The sequence below is a fragment of the Apodemus sylvaticus genome, chromosome 10, assembly GCF_947179515.1.
Source record: "Apodemus sylvaticus chromosome 10, mApoSyl1.1, whole genome shotgun sequence".
Lineage (NCBI taxonomy): Eukaryota > Metazoa > Chordata > Mammalia > Rodentia > Muridae > Apodemus > Apodemus sylvaticus.
Window position 1 is genome coordinate 71,358,197 of NC_067481.1, and position 25,209 is coordinate 71,383,405.

At 44.9% G+C, this 25,209-nt stretch overlaps 2 protein-coding genes across 5 annotated transcripts in view; both read right to left on the bottom strand.

Annotated features, from left to right (window-relative positions):
• Kif3a (kinesin family member 3A) overlaps nucleotides 1–11,423 on the bottom strand; it is a 315,458-nt gene extending 304,035 nt beyond the window's left edge. For all 3 annotated transcript variants that reach the window (XR_007979928.1, XM_052197284.1, XM_052197285.1), the window contains exons 1-2: nucleotides 11,280–11,423; nucleotides 8,179–8,452 (exon numbers count right to left, since the gene is read on the bottom strand). Coding sequence is in view for 2 of the 3 variants with exons in the window: in XM_052197284.1 (XP_052053244.1) it covers nucleotides 8,179–8,452; nucleotides 11,280–11,285 (280 nt within the window). In the remaining variant the exon portion in view is untranslated. The remainder of the gene's footprint in view (nucleotides 1–8,178; nucleotides 8,453–11,279) is intronic.
• Nucleotides 11,424–21,164: 9,741 nt separating this feature from the next.
• Nucleotides 21,165–25,209, bottom strand: part of Septin8 (septin 8) — a 28,768-nt gene continuing 24,723 nt past the window's right edge. For both annotated transcript variants that reach the window (XM_052197301.1, XM_052197300.1), the window contains exon 10: nucleotides 21,165–22,434. In XM_052197301.1, the coding sequence (XP_052053261.1) occupies nucleotides 22,269–22,434 (166 nt within the window). In that variant the 3' untranslated portion in view covers nucleotides 21,165–22,268. The remainder of the gene's footprint in view (nucleotides 22,435–25,209) is intronic.

Sequence of the window (25,209 nt, forward strand, 5' to 3'; positions counted from 1 at the left end):
AAGAGAAGAGAAGAGAAGAGAAGAGAAGAGAAGAGAAGAGAAAAAAAAGAAAATTCACATTGCAGTTAATTCTTTTTTTTTTTTTTTTTGGATTTGTTTTTTTTTTTTTGAGACAGGGTTTCTCTGTGTAGCCCTGGCTGTCCTGGAACTCACTCTGTAGACCAGGCTGGCCTCAAACTCAGAAATCCGCCTGCCTCTGCCTCCCAGAGTGCTAGGATTACAGGCGTGCACCACTACCGCCCGGCTTGCAGTTAATTCTAAGAAATTAAGTTGGAGGGGCTCATTAAATTGGAGGCAGTAAAACATAGCAAAAGGCTGCAGAGCAGACGTCAGAGCAGAACATCTGTCTGAGTCCATCACACCTGGAACTCTTTAGCCATCTGACCTTACATTAATTTCCCAGGGATAAAACAACAGTGAGAGGTCGTGCTCCACACACCAACAGTAAGAATCAAATGAAGCTGTTGACATCAAGTAATCAATACACACCTGGTTTAGAATATCAGTAAAATGGTATTTTCTTCTTTTTAATCCTAAAATAATCCACTATTTGAAAAGAAACACTATTAACTAGAAAAGTGATAATTCCTACAGGCCACTGGGCTGTGGCTTATACTTCTTAAGTGTACCTACCCATTTAACCAGCATTCTCACACATACCTGAGCATGACATGGGACCAGGTACCAAGGACAAAGTGACAAATAGGGTGGATACAAACTCTGGTCTTATGGTGGAGAAACAAATCTAGACAGAAGTACAGACATAAACCAGGCAGGGGGTGGCTGGGAAGGAAGAAGAGAGGTCAGGAAATTCTTTCCACAGGAGGTGAGGTTACACTAAGATTCAAAAGGTGTAAGAACAAGAAGGTGGCAAGGAGAATGGAGGGAGACTCCTAGGAATGGGTACAGCCAGGATGGGAGAAAGAGATGGAAACTGAGGATGGACCCACAGAGAGCAGAGACTCACGGGACCCTGATCACACTAGCCAGTGTGACCATCCTGTCAGAGCTGTAGCCTCCAGATCACTGTGGCTCCAAGGACGCTGTGGAGACAGCGAGTGAGAGAGCTGGAGTAGTTGGCCAGGACTCTGCAGAGTGAACCTGACTGTGGATGTCAGGCTCTGAGAGATGTGGGTACGGCCATACCAGCACCCCGACTTCACTTTATTTGGCTCTGATAGGGACAGCCACACTGAGGACGGCTGCACACACTACACTGGGCTCCATCAGAGCTGCCTATACTTTGCTGTTGATTTTGCTGGGAACCTAAAACTGCTCTAAAACTACAGTCTATTCTTATTTCTTGATGTAGGGTCTTGCTCTGTTTCCCAGGCCAATCTTGAACTCCTGGCTTAGGTGATCTTCTACCTTGGCCTTCCAAGTAGCTGGTATAGGCATGCATCACTGAACCTAGCTGACGCTATTTTAAAATAGGTAAAGATTAGTAACTACCCTTGAGAATCCTAAACATTACACCAAAATTACATTTTAGTAATGGAGAATGAATGCACTGTTACATCATTCCTAAGTATTCTCTCTTCCAAACTGTCCTATAGTTATCACAATTTCCAGAGTCAGCACAAGACAATGGAAAATAGGTACAAACTCCTGAGAGTCAAACACCACTTTTCACAGTATTTATTTTTAAAAATTCATAATTCTGTTAACTCAAAATACAGCAGGAACACTTTTGATTCCAACCAAGATGGAATATCAAGGGCTGTATTAGCCATCTTGGCTGGATTAAAGTAGAAAAAAAAAAAAAAACCCCGAAAGTAACAGTTTTCATAACAACTAATTAAAAAAACAATCAAAATCAGGTGTGGTAGCATACGCCCCTAGTATCAGTAGACAGGAGTCAGGGGCAGCTGGATCTCTGTGATTTTCAAGGCCGGCTTGGTCTACACAGTGAGTTCTAGGATAGCCAGGGCTATGTAGAAAAACAAAAAACAAAATTCAGGCATCCATGCTCCTGTGCTTAGCTGATGCCCTGAGGAAACTCCCCTCTGCTGAAGGTCAGGAGCTGGCTGTGTCCTTGGGTTTACAAGAGGGAGGCTTTTGCAGGCTCTTAGGCCTCACCTGAGGGCTGAGGCTGGGGCCTCATTCACCCCAGTTCCTCAGCCTACAGCAGCAGGACCAATGCTTTTTAGGCAATTGCAATGACCTTTGCAAAAGGTCAAACATAGAGTTCGGCAAAGAACAAGAGAGGGACACAAAGAGAGAACAGAGGACTTCCTATGAGAAGTTCAAAATGAAGCTAGAGTCTGAAAGAGGCAGTGTCCCGGGGAGAGGGCAGCAGAGAGCGAGCAGATGGCACTCTGGTGGAGGATCCTCAAGTATCTAGCTGAGCTGCTGGAGTGAAGTTTGTATGCACTGTGTAAAGATTATCTTTGCATTATTCAAATGTGGATATCCAAAACCAGAAAGAATAATTTCACAATAGAAAAGTCACCAAGATAGCAAACAGTCCTAACTCCTTCTCACAGAGCTCCAAAATATAAGGAAAAAACTGGGAGGTACAGCATGGTAGTCCACATGTTTAATAACCTCAGCTCTGAGTTCAAGGCCAGCCAGGGGTGCACACTGAAACGCTGTCTAAAAAAAGGGGGTGGAGGAACTGGAGAGATAGCTCAGGGGTTAAGAGCACTGACTGCTCTTCTAGAGGTCCTGAGTTCAATTTCCAGCAACCACATGGTAGTTCACAACCATTTGAAATAGGATCTGATGCCCTCTTCTGGTGTGTCTGAAAAGAGCAAATAAAAAAAAAAAAAGACAAATTCAGAAAATGTATTCAGAGATTATCTCAATAATTGATAGAAGAGTTGAACATACCAGCAAACCAACTGACTAAAAGAGGTTAGCACCACTGCCTCAACAGCAGAGCATACAACCTTTCCAAATATACACAAAGCATTTAATGATAAATTACATTCCAGGAAAGAAAACAAGTCTCCATAAACCTCATAAGACTCTAATCACATGAAGTATGTTTGCTAGTTAAAATCAGGCAAGAATCTAAAAAACAACCTTTGGAAAAAAATCTCAAGACATCTGGACTAAATAACACATATAGGTAGGGTATCAAAGAAGCAGCCCGGGGGCTGGGGATGGATGGTTCAGCTGATACAGTGCCTGCCACACAGGCACAAGGGCCTGAGTTTAATCACAACATAAAAAGCCAGAGGTGGTGGCATGTGCTTGGGTTCCAGTGCTGGGCAGGTGTGGACAGAGGAGCCCAGGCTCAGGAGCCTGCTCAGCTCTCAGTCTCAGAAACCAAGCGAAATCCTCCTGAAGAAACAGCACTCAAGGCTGACCTCCAGCCTCCACACACGTGCATAATACACATGCATGCACACTGGCAAACACATGAAGGTACAAATGCATAAATGTGTACACATGCACAGTAAAATAGAAAGCACTCTGAAACGGGTGTAAGTAAAAACACAGTCTGTATGTAAAAGTCTTTTAGACAACACTGAAGCAGTGAGTGGGTGGGGGCGGGGGTACATCACTAAACTGCTCTATCAGAAGGATGAAAAGTCTCCAAACACTGACGCCCCCAGATCCCATCTTAAGAAAACAGGCTAGCCATAGTAGTGGCACATGCCTTTAATCCCAGCACTTGGAAGGCAAAAGAATCTCTGAGTTCTAGGCCAGGTTGGTCTACATAGCAAGTTCTAGGACAGCCTGGGCTACATTTCAAATAAACAAACAGAAAATAGAAAGAGCAAATCCAAAGTCAGAAAAAAGCAACTAAAATCAGAACAAAAAAACCGGACAGAAAATATGAGACAACACAGGAAAAGTGAAAAATACCCAAAGTATAAACCTCTAGTCAACCTTGAAAGGAAGACTCGGATCACCATGAAGGGAAGAGAATGGTTATTAGAGACTTGAGAACAGAGAAATACTTCTTGATTAAAATGACAACTGCTGCCGGGCAGTGGTGGCGCACGCCTGTAATCCCAGCACTTGGGAGGCAGAGGCAGGAGGATTCAAGTCCAGCATGGCCTACAGAGTGAGTTCCAGGACAGCCAGAGCTACACAGAGAAACCCTGTCTTGGGGGAAAAAAAGAAGAAGAAGAAAGAAAGAAAAATGTCAACTGCTACCTTTAATTCCAGCATGCAGAATAAGTCAAGGCAAGTGGATCTCTGTGAGTTTGAGGCCAGCCTGGTCTACAAGCAAGTTCCACGACAGCCAGGAAACAAACAAACAGAAAATAAAACAAAGAAAGAGCAAAAAAGAAAGGACACAGAGAAACTCTGTCTCGAAAAACTAAAAGAGAAAGAAAACTAGCATTATCCTGACACTCAAACTAGAAAGACATTTCCAGAAAATTGTGCTTTATGTCCCTCATGAACACAAAACTCTAAATAAAAATTTGGCAAATCAAATGTAACAGTATTTGAAAAGAATAATTCATGACTAAGTGACAAAGCTGGCGTCACTTATAAAAAACCCAGTGACAAACTTCAAAAGAACAAAACTGTGCTGGAGAGATGGCTCAGTGGTTAAGACACTGACTGATCTTCCAGAGGTTCTGAGTTCAAATCCCAGCAACCACATGGTGGCTCACAACCATCTATAACAAGATCTGACTCCCTCTTCTGGAGTGGCTGAAGACAGCTACAGTGTACATATAATACAGCTTACAAATAATAAATAAATAAATATTTTTTTAAAAAAAGAACAAAACTATATTTGAAAATATGTAACATTATATTACTGCAAGAAAGAAAAGACAGACAGACAGATAAGCAAAACTGAACTAGAAGAGAGGCACTTCCTCTGGCTGAGAATGTGTGTGGGAAACCTACAACTAACACGAGGTTCACCAGTCAGATCAGGAGCAAGACAACAACGTCCACTCTCTCCAATTTATTGAATTTTCTGGCCAGGGTTTCAGGCAACAAAAGGAAATTAAAGGCAAAAGACTGCAAAGAAAAGTAAAAACTGACCTTACTGGCAGATAATATAGCTATGTATGTAGAAAATTCTAGAAAATATTTTAAAAGCATAAAGGTCTAGATTTTGATCTCCACCCCCTAACACTAAACACTAGGAGCAAACACTAAAATGTGACAAGAATTATTAAATTTAGCAAGGCTGCACAATACGGACGAGGTCGATGTGAGACAGCACTTGTGTCTTTAGGATGATGCTACCAAAATGATGGTAATGGATGCTATGATGGTAATGGATGCTGGCAAGAGCATGGCGAATTGGACAGCTCATACTGCTAGGAGGAATGTGAATGATGATGTCATTGTGAAGACTTTGGCTGGTCTTCAAAAGGTCAAAGAAAGTAACCCCATGACTCAGCAATTCCACTCTTAGGTGTGTATGTTTAGAGAAGTTAAAAGCTTGGTCAAAAATATGCTAACCATCACTCCTAATAGTTAGCTATAAAGTAACAACAGCCCAATCTTTCAACCATGAATGTACAAACAAAAAGTATCTACACAAGGCAATACTATTTGGTGATGACATGCATGAATGAATACTGATACACTCTATACAAGAATGCGCACAGAAAACACTGTGCTTAATGAAAGAAACCAGATAAAAGACTATTCAGAATGTGAGCCACTTTTATGAAATGCCAGGGCAGGAAACTCCAACAGAGCAGTGGTGTTGAGCGGCCTGAAGTGGCTGAAACCTAGACTCAGGTCCCCTTTTGGGTTGCTGGGAACAGTCTAACAGCAGGGGCTGGTGACAGTCTGCACCCTGTGATCTACTGGAAACATCAATCCTTTTTTTTTTTTTTTTTTGGATTTGGTTTTTTTCAAGACAGGGTTTCTCTCACAGCGCTGGCTGTCCTGGAACTCACTCTGTAGACCAGGCTGGCCTTGAACTCAGAAATCCGCCTGCCTCTGCCTCCCAAGTGCTGGGATTACAGGCGTGTGCCACCACTGCCCGGCCATGGAAACATCAATCCTATATGATAAATGAAGAATGGATTTATGTCACTTAAATTTTAACTTAATAAAAATTACTTTAAAATCAAATGTATTTCTGTATATTAATAACACTTAGTTCCAATATGAAATTATGCAAAAAAAAATCTATTAACAACAAAATGCCAAGAAGTTGGCAAGAAAGTTGGCTGAGTAGGTGAGACGTTGCGGACACACGTCCAGGAGTCTCCATGGTGGAGGGCAAAAATGACCCCCAAGTTGTCTTCTGATCGCTATGAATGCCATGCACACATTCCTCATATAAGGAAGTTTTTAAGTTCATAAGAATAATGTAAAAACTACTGAAAGAAGTGAAAGAGTTTAAGTGAGCAAGACATAGTCATGTTGATGAACCAGAGGAAGCAATACTGTCAACAGAGGATTTAAACACAATTGTGATCAATGTCCCAAAAGGTATTTTATAGAACTGCTAAGGTGGTTATAAAATCTAGATGAAAATACAAACGGCAAAACCAACCATAGAAACAGACAGACAAAAAAGCCAGCTAAATTGCAGAACAGCTCATAGTTACCTAACTTCAACAGCACTACAAAGCTACAGCTATCAAGGCAGACTGGACATGGACCAGAACAAGCAGTCCAAAAGTAAGCAAGTACACACATTTAGGTCAATTGATTTTGACAACCCCCCACCCCACAAAAGCCATCGCCCCCAGACAAGGTTCTTCTGTGTAGCCCTGGTTCTCATAGAATTCCCTTTGTAGACTAGGGTGGCCTCATACTCAGAGATCTGCCTGCCTCTGCTCCCAAGTGCTGAGATCAAAAGCACAATGCTGGAGCAACTGGGCGCGCGCACGCGCGCGCGCACACACACACACACACACACACATATACACACATACACATACCATTTGACAAATCTAGTTTCTAAGTAGCTATCCAAGACAAACTTTACATCTTTACAGAGGCATACAGCAGCATTATTTATCTAACAAAAACAATCTAGACATCAACCAACTGGTCAGTGGACAGTGTGTTATATACATACAATGGGATGCAGTTCAGAGGTGGGGGCTGGAGAAGCCCTTCAAGAGTTCAAGGCTAGCCTCACCTACTAACAAGTTCAAAGTCAACCTGGACTATATGAAACCCTGTCTCAATAAAGCAGCACAACTCAGCAGTTAAAACACACACACACACACACAGACACACACACACACACACAAATAAACTAGATGTGGTGGCACAAGCCTTTAATCCCAGCACTAGGGAGGCAGAGGCAGGAAGATAGGAAAACCTCTTGAGGACAGCTTGATCTACAAAAGATAGAAAGAAACCATCTTAAAAAAAACAAAACAAAACCAACCATCCAAAATAAAATAAAATAAAATAAAATAAAATAAAATAAAATAAAATAAAATAAAATAAAATAAAATAAAATAAAATAAAATAGATAGGGGCTGGAGAGATGGCTCAGCAATTAAAAACCTTTAAGCTCTTCCAGAGGACCTAGATACAGTTACTAGAATGAACTCCACATTGTGGCTCACAAATCCAAAGTCCTCTTGTGGCCTCTGAGGGCACCAGGCATGCACATGGCCCACATACTTACAGGCAAACACGCACTCATACACATATATAAGAATAAATCTTTCTTTTTTTGTTCTCAAGTCACAAAGTTACTGATGATATACAAAGACAGGTAAAATTGAAAACATTGTACAAAGAGAATGAAAATTGCTTTTTAAAAGGTAGTATTTTATGGGCTGGAGAGGTGGTTCAGTAGTTACGAGCACTGGCTGCTCTCCTGAGGCCCCAGGTTGGAATGCAGTCCCAGGACTGCCTGCCCCCTCTGATTCCCTCTGTGGAGCAAGCACAGACCTACGTGAAGGGGATATACTCCCACACATAAGACAAAGAGAAATCCTTCAAAATAACAGGATGGCACTTTAGGATGGCATTTAAGTGAATTTTCAAAAGGACAAAACTATTGTGACATGATGGCAGGTCAATAGATGCAGTGGGGGCTGCAAAGGGGGTGGGAAGGAACGCTAGAGGATGACACTGGCCTTCTAGAACAGGACTTGGTTGAGGCCTCACAACTGTCTATGTTACCATAACTCATCAAGCTGTATTGCAACACTTACACTACCTACTTTACTGGGCACTGCTTATACAACAATAAAATTGTGTGTGTGTGATTTTTTGTTTTCGTTTTTTTTTTTTTTTTTTTTTAAAGCAAGCTGCACAGTCACTCACCATTGTAGCCTTCCAGAACAGAATCAATAATTGGCCTTGCAGTTAAGTTATATACATCAAGTTGTTTACTTTCTGGTCCAAAAACAGTATCGAAAGTGAATGTCTTTGGAGGCTCGTTGGAAGAATCGGTCTTATGGACGGTGATGGTCCCCCTCATTTCGTCCACGCTGACGGCCTGTCTATAGCACATTGATTTCTCTCTCTCATTGAGAGGCCGACACCTAACCACCACCTTCACGTTATCGCAGCTTTCTGGCTTCTCCGACTTGTTGATCTGGTGAAGACAGTGTTTACAAAGAATGAAAAGAACATTCCTTTTGCCCTAAATACAGTTGGAAAAGTCTACCTTTCCGCCTCAGCACCCGAATGTGCTAAGACTTCACAAGACTCTGTTAAATGCAATTAAAGATCTCTCTATATATATAAAGAAAGGGTTTATCGGGACACAAACAGAGATTGTTTCTTTTGCAGTACAGAAGAGGGGAGAGTAAACTCTAATTTCCATCTGAAACAAATACTTTAATGAAAATGCAGAAAAAGAACAAGTATACATGACATCAGCTCAACAGTCCACGACATCTGAAGTTCCTGCCTGCAAACAAACACAGTAACCACAGTCGACAAGTTTTATTACAGACGTATGAGGTCAAGCCAGGCGCTGCGGTGCACACCTTTGATCCCAGAACTCCAGGAGGCAGAGGCAGGTGAGTCTCTGCGAGTTTAATATAGTGAGACCCTGTCTCAAAAGAAACCAACAAGGTCTGAGGTCCTCTGCTCTTCCATAACATCTAGTTTCATTTCCCAGGATGCATTTGTAAAATTTTTACCATGTGAAACCTTCACATATGGTTTACCTCTTTACACAAGACAAGTTAAGGACAGAAAAGGCCAATGGCATACATAGAAAAATGTCTCGTGAACGTTTACATACAGTTTTGATTTTTAAAATTTTACATGACAAAGAAACTAAGTCCAATCCTACTGCTATCATTCTGCTTCTCTCCAGGATGGCCTTCATCTGCCCTTGGCTAGGTAACACATCACCTGGGCCCCGCATTAGTCTCCTAAGGACCTACGCTCCTGAATCTAACTAAAGTGCCTTCTTCCGTCTGTCCTCTCACTTGATGGTGTAAACACAAGTCAAATCACATTATTTTCCAACGCAAAAATCTCCCCAGATGACAAGCCAAAAACTGTTGAGGTGGCACAGAGAAGCCTCCACGGTTCACCAAATACTCTTCCTCTTCTCTCCAGAGTTCCGTGACCTTTTCTTCACTGCGGGCTTTCCTGGAGTCCTTCTGCCCAGAACATTCCTTATGCCCTTCTTCACTTAGATAACATCTATTTATCCTCCAGTTTTCAGCTCAGCAGCCACTTCTTATGGGAACACTTCTCTGACTAGGTCAAATGCTTTTTTCATTTAATAGACTCAGAGAGAGCACATCACATTGGGCTTTGAAAGGATACAGTTTTACTCCGGCTTGCTCCTCGACTGATGTCTGTCATTCTATCTTCATCTGAGATCCAGAGTCAAGGCTCTGAATTCAGCACATAAAATTCTTTTACTTGCCTCAAAGTATTTTTGTTTTGTTCTGATACTGGGTCTCATGAAGTACAGGACAGCCTGGAACTCATTATGAACTTGAGACAGGATTTCTATGTGTAGCCCTGGCTGTCCTGGAACTTACTCCATAGACTAGGCTGGCCTTGAACTCACAGAGATCCGTCAGCCTCTGCCTCCCAAGTGCTGGGTTTAAAGGTGCCACCACTTTCAGCTTTAAACTCTAAATCCTCCTCCCTCAACCTTTCAAAAAATGTTGGCCAGCTGGCTCAAAACATTTTTAAGTATTTTAATTGGCTGCTAAAATTGAGAAAAATTCCACAAATAAAGTGATTTAAGTCTTTTGAAAACAAAAGTAGATCTGATATCGATAAACCAGCATTCCTTACAGAAGTATTTTCCAATTAGCCAGATTCTATTTCTACCATATGGCATTTACCCACTTCATTTATTAAGGATGTCTTTTCTCTGTAAATGTATATGGTTTTTGACTCTGCCTCAAAAGGCAATCTTCTCTAAAGTCAAAACCCTGGTACATGAGGTCAGTGGTGAAGAGCACTTATTACTTCTGCAGAGGACCTGGGCTGCGTTTCCAGCATCCACATGGCAGCTTACCACTGCTTTTAACTCCAGTTCCAAATAGACCCATGCCCTCTTCTTCCTTCCCCTGGCACGTGGTGCACACACATGCATGCAAACACTAATACATAAATAAAAATTACATTAAAAATACCTGGCAAGTTTTGCTCAACCAACCTCACCACCCGCATAGTTAACATATATACGGCTAGTAACCAATATTTATTTAATGAATACCCCGAAAGCAATAAATATAAACACACACTGAGCATTTTGTGCTAAATGTCAAGTCCTGTCCTTCAAGTGTCCTGTGCATTAATTTATTTCGCCTTGATAAAAACCCCAAGAAGGAAAGTTTAATAGTGTAGGAGCTAAGGGCCCAGACAATGTAAATAATCGTCGGAGGCCCCATAACCAATAAATAACCTACCATGGCTCAAGTCTTCTCCAATGGGACTTACAACCACCCCTTATTATGGCACGATAACAATCCGTGAAATCCTAGGAGGTAACCAAATCGCCACCACATACTTGCACAAAGGCACCTACGGGTTACATTCTGCACCATAAGCTAAGGTGTCCGCTCGGAATGACAGCTTATACCCAGGGAAGTAAGGGGACCGGAGCCTGGACTCTCGGGTCACGAGCATCCGCAAGACCATGGTGGCCACGCGCAGCCACCAAGCCCCCGCTGCCCGCGCGGTGCTTTTCTGTCTGGCAGCGCAGGCCTAGCGAGATGCAGCGCGTTCCGGGGCGACAGGGCGGGTCCCGGGCGGCCCCCGTTGCGCCCGGACCCGAGCCCCGCTGTCCACACCGCTCTTCTCCCCAAGGCCTCGCGGCCCGGACGCCCTGCCCCGCCCGCCCCGCCCGCCCAGCCGCGCGCTTCTATGGCAACGGCCGCGCCCCCGAGCAGGGCCGCCGCGATGAGCCGAAGCCCCCGTGGCCGATTAGCCATTCTCACCGGCATGGTGGCCGCGTCCGTTGCTCCGCCAACGTCCCCGCTCCGGATGCAGCGCAACAACACCGGGTTTGGGGGCGAGGCTGGCCACAGGCGACCGAAACACCTTAGCGCTCCAGAGACTGCGGCTCACACAGCGACAGAGCGCAGTGCGCAGGCGCACTCTGAGCTCGCCCCGCCCAATCTCGGGTGTCCTCGGCTCTTGAAGTACGCATGCGCCAGGGCTTTCCGCGTCCATCTCCATGGATGCCAGACTTGAGCAAGCCAGCGGGGTGCTGCCATTCCCCTGCTATATAAAGCTGGTTCATATTGAGGCCACCAGGACTTCTGACCCGCTCAGATTGCCGGGAGCTTCTGGTGCTGGCAATGTCCCAAATATTAAAAACAACAGCGAACAATAGCGCACCAGATTCTGATGAATCATTTTATGAGGAATACCAGAGATTGAGTTTTGTTTATCTCTACTATCTGCCTGCAGCAACAGTTTGAGACTTTGAATAAAAAGTTGTGATACATGAACGTTGTCTGTTTGTGTGTGTGCATCCGTGCATTCCTCGACCATTAAATTGAATGCTCCATTAGACAGAAGAGAGCTTTTGTTTAGGGGTTGTCAGGCCTCAGGCATGCAGGGCAATGATGAAGTTCTTGTTTAAAACTGAGCTCTTTGAAGGACATAGGTTTATTTCTGGTCTGAGGTATCTGAATAAAAAAAAAAAGAAAAAGAAAAGAAGGGAGGGGGGACTGTTCTTAGGTATGAAAAAGGTTTATTGTACATTAAAGGGAGAACATAGCTAGAGGCAGCTAGAGGCAGAGAGAGGCATCGGGAGAGTCCAGAGTGAGCAGGACCCTGAGCCAGACATAGGAGGAGGAGAGTGTTGAGGAGAGAGAGGAGACCAACAGGCCAGTAAGGTAAAAGGATTAAAAAAAAAAAAAAAAGTAAAAAGGACTAGTGTAGTCAAAATGGCTGGATTATATAGGGAAGAACCCCAGAAGGGCAGTCCAGCACCTGGGCTGGAGGGTTCAGGGGATGGGGTGTGCCAGCCAAACCCTGTAACAGGTAGGACTGAGGGATGCTGGGAGAACCTGGAGGCCAGGTCTGCTTTAATATGTGAAATAGGCACCTCAGCCATTTGTTGGGAGTTTGAGACCTAACAGTGTCCATCCCGGGAACTAATTCAAAGTAGATGCTCCATCTAGATAGTCATTTGCTCAACAGAACTGGTTTGGAGTTCTCAGTTATAGGAGAGTTTGTTTTGGTTTTGGTTTGTCTCTTGTGGGGAGGGAGTCTCACTGGATAGACTGGCTGACCTTGAACTCACAGAGATTTTTTGACTCACCAGTGCTGGCATTAAAGGCATCTTCATCACACCCAGAAGTTATAGGAGATTTTGTGTTAATATTCAAAATGTTTGTCTTGGGGCTGAAGAAATGGCTCAGCAGTTAAGAGTACATACTGCTCTTGCAGAGGGGCTGGAGTTAGGGTTCCAGCACCCAGGTCAGGCATTCATTCATAACTGCAGTTCTAAGGGAACCCCACACCCTCTTCTGGTCTCTGTGGGATGCACAGATACTTAATTTTTAAAAAAATCTTCTTTTAAAAGTTCCTCTTTAATATATCACCCAGTCGGTCTTGAATATTAGTAAAATGTTCTGTATTATTTCTCAAAGATGCAGAGTAGGAGAAAGTAAAATACCCATTTCTTATGATCATGTATACCGCCATTGCACAGCTGTTGCTAATAAACTCACAGCCATCTGTAATGGGATCTGATGCCCTCTTCTGGTGTGTCTGAAGACAGCTCCTGTGTACTCATATACATAATAAATAAATAAATTTTTTTTAAAAAGTAGGTTGCAAAAAATTTATACCTATAGAATCCAAGCTCCTAGCTATGTCTATTTTACCTTGTATGTATAATCCTGCATTCAAATGCATGTTATAGTACATCATACTAAACTACACAGAGATATAAAGGCCACCGAATCTCTTGAGGTTAGACACTTTAGATGTTTTTTTCTCCTATGTTACATCTCTGAAATAGTATTTAAATGTCTGCTAAAAGAATGAAATTAATCCATTTTGAGTGTATTGCTTTACATTCAAATATCTTCTACTAATGTAAAGGTTTTAGTTGTGTAAAAGTCAAATTATTGATACTACACAAAAGTAAAAAATAAAATAAAAATGGCCATCATATATCATGTCGCATCATACACAGAGGGAGCAGAAGACCGCTCAGAATGACCGTGCTTGTTAGTTTATCTCCTGTACCACCAGCAGAAAGAGTAGGCCCAGAGTCTCACCTGTCTCACAACAGCCTAGCACAGAACCTGGCCCAGAAGAATCAATGATTGGCCCTCCTTCCACCCAACCTCTCCCCTGAGCATAAGTCCACTTGGATGTGTAACAGATATTTTAAGTTTATCGTGTCGAAGTTTAAATCCAGTTCCCCAGTCTTCTTCCCTTCCTCCACACTATCCCTGTCACATATTCACAGAAAGGCCCCATCTAGGCCTCCTCATCTCAACAAACAGAAGCTGAGTTCTAACAATTGCTCTGTTCATACCCTACTCTCTTTCTTCCACGCTATGCCCAATCCTTCAACACAGGCCATTTAAGGATCTACCTGAGAGTAAAGGCAGAATTTGATTCTTACCACCATTACCATCACTGCAGTACACTCTTCTGTGCCTAGCTATACTCAGAGTCTGTTTCCATAACAACATCCTTGTGGGGCAACAGCTGTGCCTTGGCTCAGTCCTTGCCTAGTGAGCCTGAATCCCTGAGTTCCATTCTAAGCACCACATAAAGCTGGTACAAATGGGCAGGGGCAGGAGAATCGGAAACTCAAAGTCATCCTCAGCTACACGATGTGTCTGAGACAACCTGAGATCCAGCAGACAAAGGAGATCTGGTGTGGTAAACCCAGCACTCAGGAGAGGCAGAGACAGGTAGATATCTGTGAGTTCAAGCCTGGAGTGTATAGTGAGTCCCAGGTCAGAGCTGCACAGTAAGACCCGTCTCAAACAAAAACAAAACAAAACAAACAAAATAATGAGGGGCAGGAGAGACAACCTAATGAGTACTGACTGCTCTCCCAGAGTTCCTAGCTTCAATCCTCATTCCCACATGGTGACTCACACTGTCTGTAACTCCAGTTCCAAGGGATCCAATGCTCTCTTCTAGCTTCCTTGGGTACCAGGCATTCATATGACACACATGCAGACAAAAACACTTATGCATATACAATAATAATAATTTTTTATAAAAACAAGGAGGAAGAAAAGCAGGAGAAAAAGTGGAACAGGGGATGAAATGGAAATGTCTGGTTTCTTTAGAGACTCAACTGTGTTATGCGATGTTTTCCTGGAAACTGTCTTATGAGAGGATGTTTTGCCGAATCAGACACGAGTGGACGTTTTGCTGAGAACAGGAGCCTGGTGTTTTTCTGGAAGCTTCCTGGTGAAAGGGCATGTGATGTTTTGCTGGAGCAGACACACGAGAGGACACGTGATATTTGGAAAGGGTATAAATACAACCCAACAGACAGCAAACAGTGCTCTAGTATTGGTTTGCCTTAACAATCATTGCTGGTCTTCGTTGGTCTTTGCTGATGCTGGTCTTCACTGAAGACACTGTGGCATTGTTTGCCTCGCCTTCTCCACTCATCATTGCTTGTCCTGACTTCATAGAGAGAAACACACCAAAGAACTTCTTGTGATATTCTGGTGGTTTCGTTTTTGTTGTTGCTTTTGGGTTTTGTTGTTGTTGTTGTTGTTGTTGTTGTTGTTTTGTTTTGTTTTAAGATTTGTTTATTTTATTTACAGTGAAGACACTGTAGCTGTCTTCAGACACACCAGAAGAGGGCATTTGATCCCATTACAGATGGTTGTGAGCCACTATGTGGTTGCTGGAAATTGAACTCAGGACCTCTGGGAGAGCGGTCATGCTCTTAACTGCTGAGCCACCTTTCCAGCCCTTCTGGTGGCTTCTGGCTGCTTTTGCAGACTCAGGCTGATTGGCAGAGCATCGCCATTTTCTTCTGGCTTGAACTGCTGCCGTTGCTGACTCATGAGTGGTGTTTAGAAATGGATCGAGCTACTGCTGCTGATTCCTGTGAACTGAGCTGCTGAGAGATGCTGATATCCTCACAACGAAGATTGGACCCACCCACCCACCCACCCAAATTTTTTTTTTCGAGACAGGCTTTCTCTGTGTAGCCCTGGCTGTCCTGGAACTCACTCTGTAGACCAGGCTGGCCTCGAACTCAGAAATCTGCCTGCCTCTGCCTCCCAAGTGCTGGGATTAAAGGCGTGCACCACCACCGCCCCGCCAAAGAACTATTTCTAACCAGGTCCACATCCCTCTTTGTCCTATTATCCTTTCTTTTCCACTACCTCTGGTGGGTGGTGGGCTGGAAAGGAGGTTAAAGCATTTTAGAACCCCTTATTAAAGTAGCTCAGCCTACAAGAGGAGAGACTCAGCAGGTACAGATTTGGGCCTGGGAGGACCCTGGATCCAGTCCCCCACACATGTGGAGAAAGGACTGTATTTTCAGCACAGGACCTATGGGAATGGTGTTAAAACATGGAGTGGATCTTTTTCCTGCCCTAATCTAAACCCGCCTTTGAGGGGTTTTCCACCCCTCGGAGTAAAAGCCACCGCCATCCCTCTGCCTCTCCGTTCTCCCTCTGGGTTTGTCTGAGACAGCCCCGTTGGCTTCCCCATTTCATTCAACATCCCAGATATGATGTCATCTAAGCAGGCAAGGCTTATGTGCTTGTAGATAGGAACTAACGAACACAGCTATAATGAGCTTTAGTTGGGCATGCTCATACATGCAATCCCAGTATTCAGGAGACTGAAGCAAGAGGATCGTCTGTGAGTTCAAGAATGATCCTGGATTCTAGAAGGAGATTCAAGACAGTGAGGGCTAGAGAGTGAGACCCTGTCTCAAGAAAGCCAACAGAATTTCTCTTGATATATTGGGCTGATTTTTTTCCTTTTAATTATGGAAGTAGGTTTTTCGACATTTTTTTCATGTGTATGAGTGTTTTTCCTGTGTGTATGTATGCGCAGCACGTGCCTTTGAAGGGCAGAAGAAGAAGGCAGCAAATCCCCTGGAAGCCATCAGCTGCCATGTGGGTGCTAGAAACCAGTCTTCTGGAAGAACAGCCAGCGTTCTTAACCATTAAGCCATCTCTCCAACCCTTTCTTTTAAAAATCATTTGATCTGGTAGACAAGATGAGTTAGCATGTAAAAACACAGCGCCAAGTCTGAGAGTCTGAGTTTGATTCCTGGGAACATACAATACAGCAAAGGAGAGAACTGACTCCCAAAAGTTCCAGATGGCCCATGGCACATACGCACATTCCCAAATAAATGAGGAGATGTAATAGAAATGCATTTTAAAATATCACCTGGGGGCAGGGCTGGAGAGATGGCTCAGCAGTTAAGAGCACTGACTGCTCTCCCAGAGGTCCTGAGTTCAATTCCCAGCAACCACATGGTAGCTCACAACCATCTGTAATGGGATCTGATGCCCTCTTCTGGTGTGTCTGAAGACAGCAACAGTGTACTCACAAACATACAATAAATAAATCTTTAAAAATAAATATATCATCTGGGATCTGGGCAAGGTGGTATAAGACTTTAATCCTGTCTCTGGGGAGGCAAAGGAAGACATGTTTCTGTGAATGTGAGGCCAGCCTGGTCTACATAGTGAGTTCCGGGACAGCCAGAGGTATGTAAAAAAGACCACTACTAGGAGGAAGTGCATCACTAGGGGGTGGGCTTTGAGGTTTTACATGCTCAAACCAGGCCCAGTGTCTCTCTCTTTCTGCTGCTTGTTGATCTGGATGTAGAATTCTCAACTCTTTCTCTAGCACCGCATCTGTCTGTGTATCTCCATGCTTCCCACCATGATGATAATGCACTCAAACTAAGCCAGCTTCAATTAAATGTTGCCGTGGTCATGGTCCCTTTGTAGCAATAGAACATTGACTAAAACAGCCACTATATAAGTGGATAAATGCAGAAAAGACTGAACTACCCTTAGAGGGAAGAGATAATCACTTTTTCTTTGAAACAGGGTCTTGTATAGCCCAAGCTGTTCTTAAATCCACTATGTAGCTGAGGATCACCTTGAACTTCTGATCCTCCTGCCTCCGCATCTCAAGCTGGGATCACAGGCATGTACTACCACACTGGGTTTACTTAATGCTGGGAATCAAATCCAGAGTGTTGTGCATTGTGAGTAAGCACTCTATCAACTAAACTACATTCACAGCTGAGATTATCAGAAACCCAGATCCTGATATCAATGCCCAACAGAAGTGGGGACAGTAGGTCAGGAGCCATCTCAAGACTGAGGAGCACTTTCTTGATGCTCCTCCAGTTGGTCTCATGTCCCCACATCAGTACAACGAGATAAGATGCAGGATATATGTCCAGGCACTCCAGATATCCCACAAAGACTGGGGGATTCTGTCTGCGGCACAGGCCTGTTTAGGGAAGAGGCGTGAAACATGGGTACGAGGGAGGAGGAGGGGGAATCTCTCACTCACTCGTGGGCTCAGACTTTCACAATCCTAGGTGCCTATCGTCCAGCATCACAGCAAGAGCTCAGATTCAGCCGCTGAGTAGCAGGACAAGTAAACCCATCCAGCCCACCCCTTCCTCGTAGGTGCCGCAGTTTTGGGTCACAACACGCGGCTGTGAAAAGCCACCCTGGAACTAGGCTCCATCATGCTGGTACCTAGGGTGAGAGGCAGGAGCCATCTCTGAGTCTTGAGTAGGCTTTGCTCCCCTGGAGGACCTCTGGTGGCCTCCGATGAACAGCATGAACAGCACGGCGGGTTCTGAAAGCCTAGGCTGGGCTCCAACCTTCTGTGGCCTTTGCTGGGTCTCCACTGGCTGCCACCGAAGTGCCTGCCACTCGCTCTCCGGCTGCGAGTCCTGTGCAGAGACTTGAACCTGTGGCTTGGCAACGATCCATCACCTCCTCCGCGGAGACCCTGCGCTGCCCGGTGTTTTCTCCCTCACCTAGCTAGCAGGTGTTTCTGCCTCAAAACAGGCCACCAAGGGCTGCTTAATTACATCCAGGCTTAGAATCTTAAAGTCCTTTTGGTCACCTTAATCAGGAGGCCCCTGGCACTGCTGGACCAAAAGTACCTCAAAACTTGGTGCTCCCCTCTTTGATTCTTTTCCCAACAAGTCGAGATGTGCCGAACCTTGCAGGAAATCCTCTCCAGGTTCCTAAAGCTAAGAACAGTTCCATTTTTCTTTCGGGGGGAGGGGGGGCACTTAAATGTGTGTGTGTGTGTGTGTGTGTGTGTGTTAAATTATGTGGATGTGTGTCTGAGTGTGAGTTTGTGCATGTAAGTGTAGGTGCCTGTAAAGGCCAGAGATGTTGGATCCGCTAGGAGCTTAGAGTTAGAGGCAGCTGTAAGCCACCTCCTATGAGCACCAGCAACTAAAATCTGCCCCTCTGCAGGAGCAATGTGCACTCTTGACCGCTGAAGAGTCTCTCCAGGCACCCCTTGCTGGCCACATTCAACCTGGCTATCTTCCTTTTCACTGTCTTTCTACAGTTTCAGTAAAGGCAGGGAGGCCTCTGTGGGATGGTGACAGTCCCTAGGACAACTCCAAGTCTGCTTCCAGAAATTTGACTTGGTTGTACCCACGAACCTGCTACTTCGAGACTCTGAGACCCTTCTCTAAGGGTAGCAGGAGGCCTGTGAAGAGCAGAAGCTCCTCAGGGGCTGAGGGTTAGCGTGGCCATCCGAGTTTTACTGTGGCTTTCTGTCAGGAGATGGTTCCCCAGTCAGCTTCCCAGACCTTTACACTGTCCTCTGACCCCTTCCACTTTGAGGATAGGGACGCCACTGCCATCTCTCCAGTGCCTTCCCAAGGTACTGTCCAAGGAAGTCTCCAAGGATGGAAAATATGGCTTGTGTGTTCAGTTCCAAACCTTCAATACAAATGCTTATTACAATATAATTTGTGGGCTGGAGAGACGGCTCAGTGGTTAAGAGCACATTCTGTTCTTGCAGAAGACCTGGGTTTCTTTCCCAGAGCACACATGGAAGTTCGCACACACAAAAAAAATCTAACTCGCCGGGCAGTGGTGGTGCATGCCTTTAATCCCAGCACTTGGGAGTCAGAGGCAGGCGGATTTCTGAGGCCAGCCTGGTCTACAAAGCAAGTTCCAGGACAGCCAGGGTGCACAGAGAAACCCTGTCTCTAAAAAAAACCAAAAACAAAAACAAACAAACAAAATATCTAACTCCAGTTGATGTCGCTCTCTGGTTTTCTGGGGCACTTGCACTTCCATGTGCACAAATCCTCACATAAACACACCACATACACACACACACACACTTTTTAAAAATCTTTTTTTTTTGTTTTGTTTTTTTGTTTGTTTGTTTTTTTGTTTGTTTTTTTGTTTGTTTTTGTTTTTTGTTTTTGTTTTTCAAGACAGGGTTTCTCTGTATAGCCCTGGCTCTCCTGGAACTCACTCTGTAGACCAGGCTGGCCTGGAACTCAGAAATCTGCCTGCCTCTGCCTCCCAAGTGCTGGGATTAAAGGTGTGTGCCACCACTGCCCAGCTTAAAAAAAAATCTTTTTTAAAGATATACTTTGTGTCCTCTAAAATTTCTTTTTGCCAAACAAAACCTCAAGTGAATGACCTTTAAAATAAGTACTTTTGGAGGTTATAGTCATATTTGTTTCTCTAAAAATGTAGGACTAGATCATTAATGCCCTTGGTATTTGGAAGTTTGCAAAGACTTCTGAGAATAAAGCAGAGTTGTTTTGCTTTTGGTTTGGTTTTGGTTTTGACTTTCAGAGACAGAATCTTGTACAACCAGGCTAGACTCAAATTCACTAGATAGTCAAAGTGGACCTTGAACTCCTGATCCTCCTGCCTCCACTTCCCAGTGTTGGGAACCACCACCATACCTGACAGCATAGTTTCCTCAGAGCTGAACCATCCCAACAAAGGCTGAAGGAAGTGGGTGGGGCTCTGGATCATTGGTAAAGTGCTTGCTGTGATGTGAGGACCTGAGGTAGAGTCCCTGGACCCATGTTTTAAAAGAAAGCTGAGTGTAGTGGAATCACTAGGGGTTGCTGATCAGCTAGCCTCACTATTTGACAAGTTCCAGGCCGGGAAGAGATGAAAGACCCTGTCTTAAAAAACAAAAGGTGATCAATGCCTAAAGAATGACATCTGAGGGTAGACTCTGGCCTCCACATACATACACATACATACATACATACATACATACACACACACATTTACACACATACATACAGACATACACATGCACACCATATACATACATACATACACACATACACACACACATACACCCCACACACACACACACATACACACAACACACACACACACATACAAAGGGAAAATAAGGCTGAGGGAAGATATGGAACTGCAGAGCTGTGAAGGCCATGTGCAGTTTGTCAAATGCGTGTCTAGGAAGGCATCTCATAGCTATGCTGGGCTTGGGAAGAGGGGCAAGCAAGACCCACAGCCCCGAGGAAACTTGGGGTGAGCTCTGGCAGCTGAACACACATGACCCAGACCAACCTCTGAAGCACCTTTGAGTCTGAGCTGGCAGGCAGTGGGGTCTCAAGACCTTTTGCAAAGGGAGTCCATGTGATGTACATTACAGCATCACCACTTCCTAATGACTTGCCAAACAGGCAAGATGTGGTTTGGCTTTTCTTCCAGAAGTCTTTTCACTGGCAGGTCGCTGGAAGACAAATCTACTGTTTGTGGATGCCCTGGTTGGTCCCCACATCTAAGAAAACAAAAGTTGCTGTAACATGGTATAAGGCTTTGGCCTCCTTTATTTGTTTATTTATTTATTTATTTTTACAGTCAATTCCACGTGTAAAAGACTTCTTAAAGCGTTGTGTCTCTAGCTGTACCCCAAATGAGCAGCTGAGGATGGGGTTGGCTATTCTGGACAGACTCCATTAGGACCTCCATGTGGGAATGTCGCTGGGTTTCTTGATTATAATGAGCGTGAATTTAGAGTCTCCCTGAGACTCGTCTGTGCCTTTGGAACAGCTGTTTACAACACAGAACAGGCTAGGCACAGGCGTGCAACACGTCCTTGCACATGCACCACGTCGAGGTGATCCACAAAGGCTCACAACATATGGAGAGTGGAAAAAAATGTTATCGTTATACTTCACACCATTCCACCAGATTCTCACATCTAAAGGACACAGAGATCACTTGACAAAGACATTTGAACGGCACTCTTATGGTCATTTTCTCTTTTAGGTTAGGTACACACTGCAAAAATATTTGACTTTCCATTCTATGAATATTGTATATAAATATCTGTCTGCCTTTACTACACTTTACACACATTCACTTAGCTGTCTTTATTCACCTACACACAATCCTTACTGAGGCATGAGACCGCACTGATCCGGCACTTTAAAAAAAATATCAGGTATCGGTTCATGTTGGTTTTAGTTGGGGGGGATGGGGAGGCCGTCTTTCAGGATGTGCTTGTTAGTAAGGCAAAATTATGCCAATGAGAAAATGTCATGGCGTTTTGGTCTGTTATAAAGCATGAGGGTTAAATCACTAAGGGCATTTTCATTATGGAAAACTGGTGCTGTTGACAAAGTTCCTGGTTTCTTCTCAGGTCAAGCGGTTACAGGTAACTTCCCCACTTTCTTTAATGGTAGAATGTAGCATCTCTCAGAATCCAAACATGGCCATCCATACGCTTTAGCCTCAGAGTACCATGTCACAAATCAGACTATCTGGGAGTGAAAGGGGTTGGGCCACGCCAGATTCTCCCTGGTGGAAATGGGAAACTGTTTGCACTTTTGGTCATTGATATGTGAAAACTAGGGGGGAGGGGCCTCTGTCCTAACATTAAAAACCATGGTCTCCAGTTCCATGCCCTGTTGGTCCGGAGCTGGCCCCGTGTGGCGAACTGTTGTCTCAGAGGAATCCTTCCCTCCACGTCGCGTCCCTGACCAGGCAGCTGCAGCACTGGATGGCAGGCCACCAGCTGCTGCAGTTCAAGGGTTCCACATTTGCTTTGGTCATCATCACCTTAGAGTTGGAGAGGCTCATGCCCGACTGCTGGGCTCCTATATCTGATCTGCTAAAGAAAGCACAGGTAGACATCAACTCGGCCCTTCTAGCTGGCACGTTCCGTGCTGCAAGGGGTACCATGACCCTTCTTGTTCCTTCATGAGCTCCAGAAGATGCCCAGAGCATGGAGGCTGTGGCTAGAGTCTGACTACAGGCCATGCTTTCTGTACGTAGCCATGCTGCGTTCCCCGGGAGGGCAGGCCTTGAGCTCACAGGGAAGGGTTTTGGGCAGTGGGGAACAAGAGGATCGGGAATGGGCAGAGGACTAGGAAACTTAATGTTGAGGATTACAATGAATTTTGTAATAATAAATGAAAGATTATAGACTTTCCTTCCACAGGAGTACGTGGCGACAGACACAGGGTGGGGGAGGCTGTGTCAGCAGCCCTCAGGACAGATTAGGATGAAATGGTAGAGAAATGATAGTTATGGAGGTTGGACATTGGAAGAGTTAATGGCATGGAGTAGGGTACTTGAACCGTGCTCATAGTGTCTCTTGATATTGTGCTGTCTCTTGCCTGCCCATTCCTGTGTCTGAGATGACTGTTTCAAGGTCACCACTGTGCTGACACACATCAGTGCTAAGCAATGCAGAGGCTGAGTGGCACTTGTGAAGCCACAGCTGAGAAGTTTGTGGTTACCTTCCTGCATCATCAACTTGGTCAGACCTGCCAGCCGGCCTCTCTGACACCATCTCGAGGCCCACAGGACCTATGGGCGTCCATCATGTTTGGATGCTGACACATTGCTTGGTTTATGAGTCTCATGATGAGACTGGGAGAAGCGTCTACATCAGTGGTTCTCAACCTTCCTAATGCTGTGACCCTTTAATACAGTTCCTCACGGTGTAGCTGGTTGTTGGTATTCTGTCTGGACTTCATCCCCACAGTTGCCTGGCAACAGCCAGGTATGCTCTTCCCCAAAGATTTCTGGCAACAGCCAGGTAGGCCTGGGCCACTATAAAAGGGCTGCTTGGCCCTCTCTCTCTCTCTCTCTCTCTCTCTCTCTCTCTCTCTCTCTCTCTCTCTCTCTCTCTCACCCTTTTACTCCTGCTTCCCACTTGCTTCTCTCTTGCCCTCTTGGGCTCTTCCCTTCCCCCTTCTCCCCTCTTCCCACGTGGTCATGGCCAGCCTCTACTTCTCTACTCTTTCCCTCTCTCTGCCTTTCTCTGCCTCTACTACCCTCTTAACTCCCCCCCACCCCATGCCCTGAATAAACTCTATTCTATACTATACTGTGTGTCTGGTCCCCCATACTTCACCACATCCCCCATAGAACATATTCGTATACCATGTTATCTTTTTGTGAACACATCAATAGTGATCCCCCAACCATAACATTTTTTGTTGCTATTCATAACTGTAATTCAACTGTTATGAATCTAGTATAAATTAAATATCTGATATGCAAGATATCAAATATGCAATCCCTGTTAAAGGGTCTGTTGACATCCCACTTACTCCCTCATGCCCCCCAACCACACACACACAGTTTGAGAACCACTACTCTAGAAGAACCTCTGGGCAAGTTCTTCTTCAGTCTTCAGAAGAAAGTTCGAAGGAATCAGGACCAGCAGAGGAAAGGTGACCTGAAGCTGTGACCATGCCGATCCTCCCAGTCCCTGGAGACCAGGAAGCCAGGGAGAAGGCTGTTATATTTTTACTCTCTCCTTCCTCAGCAAGGGCTGGCTCTGCCCTCTCGGAGCAGAGAGAGAGCTACGGTGAACCCGCCTCAGCCTGAAGCACAGGGCTGATCATTAGGCTGTTTTTTTGAGACAGGCTCTCACTATGTCAGGGCTGGCTCAGAACTAGTAGAGATCCACCTGCCTCAGCATGCCCAGTGCTTGGATTAAAGGTGTATGCCACCATGCCTGGCTCCCTTATAGGCCAATTCTTGCTATTTATCTGCCAGGCCTGGCCAAGTTGTTCCAGACTCGTAAGCTTGTCCCAAACATCGGAGCAGCACTTCTGCCCAGCTACCCTGCTCCCTCTAAAGGATGGAGTCTCTCTGGACCTGAGGGTCCTGGTGCCCTGGTGATTTACATCTCCTAAGGTCCAGATCAGAGCGTAGCACACGTTCCCCTGTGGACTCTGAAGCCCCACAGTTCCTGCATCCAGAGGATGCTCCTGGGACATGTGTGGAGAGGCTATGAAGGCCGGGGTGGCTGAGTACACTGAGCCTAGCTTGCTGAGATTATCATGCTGCCAGGAGACAGAGACTTGCAGGATGGCAGGGAGGAAGCCAGCTGCCCCCCTGAAGCTATGCTACTGTAACTCTCAAAGCTGTGGAGTGCAGCTGAGCTGTCCAAGATGGAAGCTGGAACTGGGTCTGTCACCAAGCCGGAGACTTGAATGACTAAGCTGTAAATTTAGAGGTGGTTTGTGAAGCTTTGTCCCTGTGAATGGTTCTTTTATGAATGTGCTAAGCCACGGCGGTAGGGCCGGGGATTGGGTATAGTCTGTTGCCAGATGCTCACTGTGGTTGGGGACCCAGACAGGCCACATTGTAAAGCCAAGGTACCATTTTATATTTTCTTTAATTTTGCTTATGGGAGCTTCCCTCCCCCATTTATTTATTTGTGTGTGTATATAGGTGGAGGTCAGAGAGCAATTTGTGGTAGTTCTCTCCTTCCAGTGCATGGGTCTCAGGGATCAAACTGAGGTGGGCAGGCTTAGCAGCAAGCTCCTTTACCCAATGAGCCATTTCACCAGCCTTTATTTTTATTATTATTATTGTTGTTGTTGTTGTTATTATTATTGAGAACAATTATCATTGAAGCCCAGCC